The sequence below is a fragment of the Protopterus annectens genome, chromosome 12.part0, assembly GCF_019279795.1.
Source record: "Protopterus annectens isolate FY-2018-M chromosome 12.part0, PAN1.0, whole genome shotgun sequence".
Lineage (NCBI taxonomy): Eukaryota > Metazoa > Chordata > Ceratodontiformes > Protopteridae > Protopterus > Protopterus annectens.
This window is the reverse complement of record NC_056746.1, coordinates 437,739,664-437,752,154: the sequence shown is the minus strand read 5'-3', so window position 1 is coordinate 437,752,154 and position 12,491 is coordinate 437,739,664. Positions and strand designations below refer to the sequence as shown.

At 37.5% G+C, this 12,491-nt stretch overlaps 1 protein-coding gene across 4 annotated transcripts in view; it reads right to left on the bottom strand.

The window, feature by feature from the left end:
• Positions 1 to 917: 917 nt before the first annotated feature.
• ELFN1 (extracellular leucine rich repeat and fibronectin type III domain containing 1) overlaps positions 918 to 12,491 on the bottom strand; it is a 2,453,138-nt gene continuing 2,441,564 nt past the window's right edge. For 2 of the 4 annotated variants that reach the window (XM_044089550.1, XM_044089549.1), the window contains one exon: positions 918 to 4,877. In XM_044089550.1, coding sequence (XP_043945485.1) covers positions 1,966 to 4,371 — 2,406 coding nt within the window. In that variant the 5' untranslated portion in view covers positions 4,372 to 4,877 and the 3' untranslated portion in view covers positions 918 to 1,965. Of the gene's footprint in view, positions 4,878 to 6,152; positions 6,164 to 8,660; positions 8,681 to 12,491 lie in introns of those variants that run through there. The other 2 variants (XM_044089552.1, XM_044089551.1) reach the window with 2 other exon arrangements.

Sequence of the window (12,491 nt, the reverse complement as noted above, 5' to 3'; positions counted from 1 at the left end):
AGACAATTCCTCATCCTTGATGTAGCATTATGGCCAGCTACTCAGTACCCGCAGTAATGATGGAATCCGGATCATCTTGGTTATAGTCGGCTTTATTCCTTTACTCCAAAGGTGTCAGCTTCAGTTTTATGACAGCTAAAGCAAATTTAGTGCCTAATGGAAGCCTGTTCTATCCAATGAAAAATGGGGTCTATTTCCTCATTAAATAACTTAAAATATAAAAAAGGTCCATGTATTGCTGAAGGTGTCCCTTAGTCTATAGTCTCTATGCGTAGCAGATATTCACTGGTGTGAGTATTATTACATGCAAAATGTGCCAATACATATATCATCTAGCTAGATGAACCTGAAAGTGATTACAAGGAAAAAATTAACACAAAAACCAATCTATTTGGTTGCATATTCTTATACGTCATGTTCTACATTTCATGGATCCTTGCACAGATTTTTTTTTTGATGGAAGAATTAAAGGATGTGGAGGTATTCAGAGGATGTGTAACCTCAGGATACTTGTTAATGACAACATAATTTTCCTTACAACTACTTACATTCTTGGTCAGACATAACAGTACCCTGTAGCAGCCTGTAGTGCAAAGGAAAAGAATGAATAATCTGATAACCTCAAATCAGTGAATTAGCTGACATAAAACCTTTTAAAGCATCATTTTACTGTAAAAGTTGTCCAACTCTTTCCTGAATGAATGAACTCACTATTTTTAGTTTCCACGTTAGTGAAGAATTCTGCCTGTAACCTATGTTTAGATACTGCATTCATCAGAATGTATTCAGTGAAATAGCCTTCACTTCCCAGAGTCATGTGATCAGAACTTCTTATGGAGAAGTTTGTAACTTTTTACTTCATATAATCAGTCCAGTACTTGCAAATTTCAACCAACTCTGAAAAGTCTTCAACCAAGTATGTTTTAACATGTCTTTAATCGTTCATTGTTTCTACCTCAGCATATACACCATGAATTACGGTTGTTTGAAAAAAAAACTGCAATTTCTAAGATTATTTTTCCTACATTGTTACTGCATTTGTTGTTCTTGAATTTAATATACTATTTGTGCTATTTTTTGTAACATACCTGTAATGAATGTATAAAAAAGAAATTAAGTAGCACTTATAACATTTCATGTAACTACAGCATAGTCACAATGTAAGAAAGAGAGTACATAAGCAATAAGGTTTCATACAGGGCAGCTCTAGACAATGGCCCATGATCTCAGATGAATGTTAATAAAAGACATGTATGTTAAAGAAAGACAGTCAGTGAGCCTTTTAGAAGAAATGTACCATTTCATTTATCAGTGCAACTTTTTATCATTCAGTTCTGGGAGACATTGAAAAAATGAATCTTAAACATTAATTTTTCTTAAAATCCATGGTTAAAACCTGGTAAAAACAGATGATTATTTTTATACAGTGAACATTGCAAATATATAAATTTTTGTTTGATCTGTACAGAGTAATGTTAAGACTTGCAGATGGTGCCTTACAAATCCAAATGCGGGAAGATCATTTCTGTGTGGGAGAAGGAAAGCAGAGTTGTTTCAATGAACAATATTTCTGATTCAAGTCTATTTACATTGTTGTCAAGGCAGACATTTTTGGGAAGAGAATGTTCTTTTTTTCTGTTTTTGTCCTTTATATACACAAACAGTGATTCACAGTCACAGGACAGGGTCATGCTAGAGAAAAAGAAAATAAAGGACAAATATTTCCATTTTTTAATAAAATGAAACAAAAAGAAAACCTTCTGATTTTAATGTGTCTGCACAGTTTTCAACTCCCCATGTTTTGGTGCATAAGCTCACAAATGTGAGATAAATATATATACTTTTATATTTCTCTTTAAATTTCAAAACATAGTTTGAATAAAAATAGCTGATGTAAAGAATTCTTTTGGTCCAAAGTGTTTGTTTCTGAAGTCAGTTGCTGCAAAAAAAAAAAAAAAAACATAATCAGGATTTGTGCTGAGCTGAAACACCCTTCCAGTAATCAAGGATGTCATGTAGGTCTTCATCTTTTGCAAACTGTACTTTCTTTCGTAAAGCATGCCCTGCAGCCATGTATTCCTCTTCGTCTTTGTGCCTCTTGCGATGAAGCTTAAATCGCTCCCAAATGCTCTGAGCTGGCCTGCATGAATATTCAGGACTGGATGTGTAGCTCAGGTTATGGTATTGAGGGGAAAGTTGAGAATATGCCAGTTCTCTTGGACGCGGTCTAGTCAGAGGCTCCAGAATGGAAGGCTTACGTATGCTGCCAGAATCTTGCTGTTCAGCTTGGTGTGATCCAGGAAAAGAATGCCTGTGTTCACTATACTGTCGAATTTTTTCAGCTTCAGCTCTCAAAATGGCAGCTGCTGGTGTCACTGTCAATATAGTGTCTGCTGTGGGAGATGTTTTCTCAATGTACTTAGCTTCAGATTTGTAAGCAACTGCCCCTGTGATGTCCGAACGAAATGACCGTGGGCTGCGCATTGAGCCACTGGAAGAAGTACTTGGCCTCTTGGGGGTAGTTTCCATGCTATGATGCCGCTGCAAAGGATGATGGTAACCTTCTTTGTAGACAGGAGACAGAAAGCCACTGGATTTGCTTGGAATTTGTTCTGATATAAGCACCAGTTGAGGTTCTGCTGTGGAGACTGCCCCAGATTTTGCACCCTGAAAAGAGGTTGACTCGGATTTCAAGGCATCTATGCAATTGTTAATGATCTGATTAACCTTGTCTACTTCTTTTGCTATTGTTGAAATTTCAGCAACAGAGCTCTGGTTGTCAGGTGGATGGCCAATATCACAGTCTCGCCTTTCAGGCTGTTCCCCAGTCCTCACTTCCATGTAATTCCCCTTTGTTGTCTTCGGGGTTTCACTTGTGTCTGGTAATTTGTACTGCTCCATTTCTGCAGATGAGGAAAGGAAAGGCATGCGTGGCATTGATTCTCCTGACAGAAGTGGACCTTGAGACAACTGGGTAATGGTAGTGCCCTCCAGCTCTGGCCCATACTTCAGTTCGATGATGGTCTTTTTCATGTTCATTGCTGCTTTTTTGTGGGTTTCATTTTGCATCCGCTTCTTACGAAGACAGTAATAAACTACTCCTAAAACTATTACCATACCAAATAGACAGCCCAGAATGGTCATTATGTAGTGGGTGGCAGTTGACTGGTTTGGGGTAATCACTTCTTTACTGATTTTGCTTGGTAACTTAAATGACAAACAAGTGTGATTGTACCTGGCACTGTTTTGCAATGAAACCACACAGTAAGTATAGTTCACAGCTTCCTCAAGATCTTTAAGTGTAATAATCTGGTTTTCATTTGACAGATTCTGAACATCGCTGTGGTAATTATTTTTGTATTCCACTAATATGTACATTTTTTTGAAGTGATTTGGAATGGTGACAGATAATCTGACAATGTTATTGGAGATATCCTTAATCTGAAGTTGAGGCTTTGGGCCTTGGTCAATTACAGGAGAATTATAAGAGGTAAAAGGGGTCGGTCCATCACCAGAGAAGCATTCTTCTTCAGTACACAGTGCTTCAGAAGGCATAGTGGTCAAGCTGAATCCTTGGTGGATGTAACTGGGTGCAGTGTATGTCCCATCTGTGCATAAATTAGAAAGTTTGTTCAGTGCAATCCGTGGGTTAGTCCTGCTGTTGCTAAGGACAAGGGAGTAGCCAGCATATTCAGGTGGAGCATCGCACTGCATTCGGTCAGACGTCCTGGTCATATTGACAAAAATGGCAAGCCATTTGAGGAAGCCTAGTAGCTCACATGAGCAATAAAAAGGATTGGAGGACAACTCACAAGTAACTAGTTTACTGAGACCAACAAAAGTGCTGGCTTCTATTTTCTGTATTCTGTTCATAGACAAATCAAGGTTCCTAATATTTTGGCATTCCCAGAAGGCATTAGGAGACACAGTTTCAATCAAATTGAACTGAAGGTAGAGTTCTTCCAGTTTAGTCAGTCCACGTAGTATACCCTCAGTAATGTTGCGCAGTCTGTTATAACCTAGCTGTAGTACTTGCAGATTGTACTGGGCAGAAAATGCTCCCTCCTCCAAATAGGAAATGTCATTTTTGGTTAGGTTCAGGTAGGTGAGGTTGGTGAAACGGCTTAAGGAAGAATAGTAAACACTCTTAATTTTGTTTTCATTGAGCCTTAGATCCACAATAGTACTGTTGATATGCTGAGGTATGGATTCATATGGTGGCTGGTTCTGGCTGCATATAGCTAGCCAGACAAATCCCTTGTCCCCTTCAATTAACCAGCAGTCTGCTCGTACCCCAGCCGTGTACAGCCATGATAAAAATGCCACCCAGAAACATATGACGATCGGAATGATCCTACTTTTTTCTGCCATAGTCAAAGGAAGTATCTGGCACAAAAAGTGAATCTCAGGAGATACAATGTAAACAAGTCAGTGTGTTAAAGTCGAAGACTACAGAGATGAACCTCAGGCTCTCATATTTTACAGTTATAAAAATTCTTGCAGCCCACAACAATCATCACTTGAACAAAAATAGCCAACATTGTTCATGCCTCATGCCAAATTTTCTCTGGAAGTTGTAGTATCCATAATAAAATCAAATGGCTGTAATCACAGTGTGCATATCAACAAATGCCAGCATAGGTAGACATAAGAAATTAAGCTAATTCTTTGCAGAGTTCTCTTTCTTGTACGTTCATTTTTTTCTATAGGACTACAAATGTTAGTTTGTTTTGAGGCTCATTTGTCCTTTATGTGCTTGGAATACTTCTGTTTCTTAATCGTGTCCTGTTTTCCTTGGCCATGGTGGTTAATTTACACATTGTGCTTCTCATAGCACTCTGCTGTCCCTGGCTACAGCTCCTTTCATCTGACACTTCCTAAAAGAAGAAGGAACAAAAAAAGAAAAATAAATAAATATCTTAACTTTTATGTGCAAAAATTCAGAAACTACTCATCCATCCAATGCTACTGAGTTTTATCTGACTCCTACAGTTACCTCATCAACAACCAGTGCTAGTTACAGAGTTTACTAGGCAAAGGAAAAAACAAAGTAGTTTGCCAGACCTTTCTTCTGCATTACACACACACACACACACACACACACACACACACACACACACACACACACAATTTGACTAAAAAACACACACACACACAATTTGACTAAAAAGAAAACTACCTACCTCATGTCTTTGTGATGCTGGAGGAAACTAGAGCACCAAGAAAAAGAACCCACATAAACACAGAAAGGACATGCAGAGTGTACAACAAAGGCATCCCAGCCAAGAACTAAACAAGAGAACTTGTCTTGCTGCATGGTATCAGGGCTATTCACTGTACCAGCACATGTTTTAGCTAACTTCTAATAGCAAGTCATTTGTTACAAGAGAAAGGAATCACCATCCATGGATTATGATCTGTGGATAAGCTTTCACCAAAATTCATAAAACAAATAGCTAATGACATTAAAATCTCAAATCTTTCAAACAGACAGAGTTAGCAGCTTCACTAAGAAAGGACTCTGTGGCAAAAATATGCATCTAATTATCCTGGTGGATTTCAACATTAACTTCTCAGGCCTCCTGTTAAATGACATTTTTGAATTTCCAGCTAAGAAGGACCTCTTGCAGCTAATCACAGCCCCCCCCTCCTAATTTACAGTCCAACAACTACTCAACTCTTATCTTATTGATCACTAACGAATGATCCACTATCTTAAACACTTTCACTCTCCCACCTACCCTCAGTGATCACTAACCAGTCATCTTTCAGATCAGCAGTCTGTCTCTAACTCCCTCCCCATAATGATCTCCTTCACATCCTAATCCATACAAAATATCACCAAATTAAAAAAAAAGTCTGTCAGTCTTGAACCGGTTTACCAAACTAAACACCAAGACTCAAACACTGTAACAGCAACCCTAACCTAAATACTCCAGGACACAATCTTTTCCATGATAAAATCCTTTTTTAAACAAGAACAGATACCATCACTCACCAAATAACTTAAATCCCTCCTTAAACTAAGGCATGAAGCTTGGCAGTCATGAAAAAACAATCCTGACCTTGGCAACCATGCTACCTTTGCCAAACTCCAGAACTTGAACAATCAACACACAGACACAAAGCAAACCATCTCAAAACTAAACAACCTTCCCTCTTTTCTAAACCCAAACACGTCTGGCATGTCTAACCACAGATCATCTGTCTGTGAGCTAGTCCATACAAGCCTTCAGTAGAAAAAGAATAGACCAAATCTACAGAACATTTATAGATTTGTTTTCAACTCCTTGTGAAGAGTGAAACTATAAGGACATGATGTCCTGAAAGTACCTGATGACCATCTAGTTCAGGACATTAATTAGTTAATTTATTTACTGATATTTGTTTACTAGGGAGGTCTGACTGGGTAATAAATAATCATTTTCAGTGGAAGCCAAGGGAGAAAAGCTCCGCAGAGTTAAATAACTCAAATAGTGCTAACCCTGGGTGATCTTGGATTCCACCTTTCCCATACCCTTCTCTAGCTCCTGACTTAAAGAAGCAACACCTTATGGATTTATTTTAGAACAATACTATATTCTCCTCCCCAGGAATCTTTGTCCACTTCCTCCAGTCTTATTATAATAAACAGTGTCACTTGGTAAACATGTCCTCTACTAATTCTGTTATGACTAAAACTATGAACTAACTCTGTTGTATTTAACAAGTAATATATCCTACAAGCAGTCTATCTTTGTTTGTATGACTAACAGTCAGTACCTTTGTTTATATGACTAATTGCATGCTGGAGGTTTTCTCCCCGGGCCTCTGATGAAAATGGTCATTAATCCAGTCGGACTCTCCCGGTCAACAAATGTAAATAAATAAATGAATAAAATACACTACAGATGTAATTAAAACACATATAGACATGCAGTTTGCATGAGGAGATACCACTGATTTAATAAATAAAAAAAAACACATCAGTTAAATATGGCAAGCAGTATATACAAAATTTTTGGAAGCATAGTCTACTATGGTAGGAAATAATCAAAAAAAAAAGATGATACATGCCCCCCCTAAGAATGGGGAGAGAGCAAGTGTTGAATGGGTATAAAGAGATAGCATGATGAAATGTTATTAAGAATGTAAAGTATTTCTTGATGTAGATCATACAGGAGAGCTGTATGGGCATAACCATGAGTTAGTGAGAAATTATTTGAAAGAGGACATAAACACATGAAGGCTTGATATATTTCTGTTTTAATTTGGGATAGAGTCCTGTTGTTGGGCTATGAAGTGTGAGTATAGAAAATAAATAAAAATGCCAGAAGCTCAATGTCCAATGTTTAAAAGTTTTAATAAAAACAAAATATAACAGCAAAATATCACAGCAAAGCTTTCAAGTTAACAAACTCTTTGCCAATGAATCATACTAAAACCAGCAACTAGGTAAAGCCCACAAAAGGAATGGAGAACAAAAAACTTTACTTAAACCGTTTTAATAAAATAAAAAAGAAGCATAAATATCCAGTACACGTAAAGTGCTTTTTGTTCAGTCAAGTGACTGGACTTCATCAGACAAGGCAACAAGTTAAAACACTGCTTTTTATATGTAAAATGCTCCTCCTCCCATATGATTTTCAACCAATAAACATACCCTGCTTCAGATAGAACTCCATCTATAAACTTATCATTAAATTAAAACATTTTACAAAAATGTTACAACTTTTCTATTTCAAATAAACCACAGCACTATTAACTATAAAAAAATGAGTTGTGTATATATTAAAAATCTTTATAGCAACCTGCCCAATAATTCTGAAATGGAATACATGGGCTGGGTAACTAGCACAGTGTCTTGCCAACGCATTCTCTATTTTACCCCTGTTGATACTATAGGTATGTTCATAAACCCTTTCTCTTCATTTCCTGTTGGTTTTCCCAACATAAAATGCTGGACAGGCTTGACACTGGGCTAGGTAAACCACAGATTTTGAGTTACAGTTGTATCTTCCCGTCAATTTTTTACGTCTTATTCCTAATAGAAAAAGTGGACCCAGAGGCCATATATTTACAAATGTTACAGGATTTGCACCTGTACATCCCTGGTGTCCTATGTACAGTGTGATTGGATGTCTCTAACAGGGCCTTCATATTTCTACCCCTTTTAAAAATCGCAATGGGACAGTCACCTACTTTTTCTACAAACTCTTTTTCAGTAACCAGTAAGTTCCAATTCCTTACCAAGATGTTATTTATACTGAAAGCATCTAAGCTAAAGGTGTAATAAAACTAACAACCTCCACTGAAACTGGGCACTGACCAGTTGGATCTTTTTGGTCCAGAAATAAATATAAATATACATTTAACTGTAACTATAACTATACATATAAATATAAACATAATTATAAATATAAATATAAATATAAATAAGTAAACACATAAATAACTGTTAACAACAGTAGCATAATTTGTGATGCTTTTGTTTGGCATCAGCAGTTCCCTATAGCATCAAGCATTGGTAGAAACTAGCTCTCTAATCTATGTGACCTACAAGTTATTGATAGGGAAATTTGAAAAATCAGGGTGTAAGAAACAAGATGACATTATAATGGTGACCTAGAGGTTATTATTTACCGAAATGGAGATTTTAAATAGCATTTGTTAGTTCTTACCTCTCAACCTTGTAGATCAAGAAATCTGAAAAGCCTAAAATAATATGGAACAAAGGTTCAAAAACAGGGACAGATTTTAAATATTGCTGTTTTAAACTTACAAAGTTGATAGAATAACAGGATCTGTGCTAACATGCAATGTCTGAAGGATATGCAGTCTAAAATTCAAATGTATGTCATTATTTAGTAACTTCCATTCTCAAAGATTTGCCAGAAAACAACACATTTTATGAGGAACAAACCAAAAATCTGGACATTCTACAATAATCTGAACAGTTGAGAGGTATGGTTGTTATGCATATTTTCATCTTTTCTTAGCCAAGTTTAATGTACATTAGTCAGGCGCATAAAGAGATATGCTGAATAGTGAATCACTACAGAACATGTTGGAGACCACAGACAGTTGGGACTATGAGAATAGTCTCCAACAAACAAAAATACTAACCTCATATTCACAGATGGAGTACTCTCTACACTTTGACTGTGTCTTGATATCCTGTAAATGAACATTGCAAAGGGTGGGGAGACAAGACACACTATTGGTATACTAAACCCACCATGAATGTATTCAGTTTTATACTGAGAATGTGGACTAAACTCTCACTTCTCAAACACAGCAAATGAATGCCATGCATAAGCAACCAAGGGATCCTGTGCCACTCCTCACAAGTCCTTTTAATGTATGTGGTCATACAAATTTGCCAATTCCACAAGACCTACATAGACAGCACTGACAAACTTCCAAGACCTCTTCAATACCCGTATAAGAAAAAAGATGTCACCTGCTATATCCGATATTTCTTAGCCTAGATGCACTGATTCAGAGGACTGAGTATTGGACAAGGTCGCCTTTTCAGCATTCTGGCATATACTTTTCCAAGAAGGCTGAGGAATGCAATCCTACTACAACTGGAATGTAATGTACATTTTTTGTCCTCATTTTAAGAAAACCAGGATCACTACTCTGGTTTTCCAATCGCAAAGTCCTGTCCCAGCCTGGCCTTCTCTCTGTGTTAAAAAGGCATGTTAGCTACAAAAAATTCAACAATGTCAACAATTTCATCATTTCTAGATGGATCTCATCTACTTATGCAATCTTATCACAACAGAACTGTTTGAACACTATTTGAACACTACAGTTACCTCACCTACAATAAATGGATTCAACTTTTCCTTGTGTTTCCTGGTACTGCTGCCTAAAAGGAGGGCATACCCACTGGATTCACTGGTCCTCAAACTGCTCCCAAATCTCAACACAATCACCACTATTAAAGTTAGCAGCTTACCTTCCTTGCCAAGAACAGTCTAAGCAGTATCCCTACTGCTTCCCTGAGTGAATGAATGTTTGCCAGGGCCTCTTTGAGGTTATCCAAAAGTAATTTTCCCTGACTTGCCAAACTCCTAACATACTGCATCCTTCACTTTAGCAAGGTTGGGATGAAAGTAAGTACCTCCAAATCAAATATCATGGCTCTCTCATGATAGAGTAGATTGATGTCTCCAAGTGAAGAGAAGGAATTATCCAAAAACAAGGTGTAAGTACCTTGGGTCTTATTCCTCGGCTAGGGTCAAAATGAAAAGGAGATTCACCAGCCAACTGGTACAATGCTGGCAATACAGCACATATTGCCCTGGACTGTGGTAGGAAATGCAAGAGCTGAGTCACAGTATGAAGTTCTCAGTTTAGGAGGCACTCAATATCCCTACACTCACCTATAGTCATGTGATTTAGGCATTGATGGAAAGGGTGAGGCCATGGCTACAGACAGCAGAAAGGAGCTTCCGTAATGTGTCATTAGGGATCATTCTCTGTGATTATTGTACAATATTACCTTGAACTGCAGGTTCTTTAGATCAAGGAAAGTAGGACACAAAGAGCCAGAAGACAACCATATTTAATAACCAAGAAACTTCATTAAGCTAAGGCACTACAATGAAGATCATTACCACCAGACCACTGTCAGCCAGGGTTATCCTGTTTACTGGTAGATTTGGATTTTGTAAAGTGATCCAGCATGATTCTTGGGCATCAAGTTATGTTTCTAGTAGATAACTCAGAACTTTCCTCTTTGCTTTTGCTTTAAATAGGATTTACATTGTAATATACTTAAGATAAACCCATATGGGAAAACCTCTTAACAGCAACTCATAAACCCCTGCATGGAAAATTCCTAAAAGCAGATAATTTGGCAAAATCACATACAATTTTTTTCTGTAGCATTTTGCTTTTGACAATGAAAGATGGTGCTGCAAGCAACATACAGGTTCATACAGAAATACTAGGCTATCAGTTATCAGACTATTAAAAGCCTAGCCAGTAACAAGAGATTAGAATCAAACCCTTTATCCAGTATCTGTAAGGTAAAGTAAAGATCATAACCATTATTCTATGCCCTCCAAATCAACTGTTGTGCTTATAAACTACTGGTCTTCAAGAAGTAAAAGAAGCTTATTCCATAATCTTGGAAAGCACTTTGTAATATGGCTGTCACACTATTTTTTATAATCAATATTCAGTTTAGTATTAGGTTCCTCATCTGGTGCTAGGTTTCCTAACAGTGCCTTCCAGTTTAGATTTTTAAAGGGAACTGGATCAGTCACTACCTTATGGGTCAGACTGAGGTCACCTCTAACAAATGTATGCCTTTTAACCAACTTGTTTTTCAAAATAAGGAATTGCAGATTTTAAAGTTCATTCAGGTAGCTTGTTTGAAGTACAAAACACACTACTGTTTTCATTAATAGGTCAGATCAGTCTGGTATAAAGTGGTACAATGATCTCCTTGGAGCGACTACACATGCAGTTTACAATTACATAGCTGTAAAACATGTTTAGCTGACTTTGATAGAGATATAGTACTGAAATTTTAAACTGTTGTCTACCCCTGCCACTAGGTCTTAAATGATGGTGTCATTTTTATTACATGTATATTTGCTTTGTAATTTATGCCCTTTTTGACAAATCTCAAATAATACCTTTGCCAACATTAAAGATGAGGTCATTACCACTGTACCAGATGTGCATTTTTGTAGACCAACTTAGAAATTTTCAGTATTTTTTATTAAAGTACTTCTGTTACCCAGTTTGTAATCATCAACTTATTTCCCTATCTCAAACTCATTTTCCCTTTTACATCTAAACAAAATAATATAAAAGAAACACATAACACAAACACTCAGGTCACTCCAAGGCAAGTACAAATATGACTCAGTCATTGTCCATGCTGGTGTGAATGACCTGAGACGTACCTCCCTGGACTACATGAAAAGAGACATAGAGGAGCTCTCTGAGCATGTAGCCCAGGCTGGTATGACCCTGACCTTGAGTAGCATCTTACCCTCACCAAGAATGATGCCACAGTATGAAGACAAGATGATCAATTTCAACAATTGGCTTAAGTATTGGTGTCATTCAAAGGGGATCCAATGCCTATCAGCTTGGGATGATATGCACGACAAGCCACGATGCTTTGCTAGGGACGGCTTGCACCTGTCACCCTGGGCTTTCGGATATTGGCAAAGGCTCTTGCTACCCCCATAGTGCCTTTTTTAGGCAAGGCTCAAAAGACAAACCCACCTCCATAGGTATCACAAGGGATAAGAAACTAAGAGTAATGCTACTCAACGCTAGAAGTCTAAACCTCAAGATGCACGCACTCAAAACTCTCCTTAGCATGGAGAACATCGATATCTGTGCAGTAACAGAAACCTGGTTCAGGGGTCCCGAGAGCACCCCAGCACTACCAGGTTATACCTCATACCATGCTTTTGCGCCGCAAAACTTGGACCGAACCACAAAAGGAGGGGGAGTATCGATATTCATCAAAGATA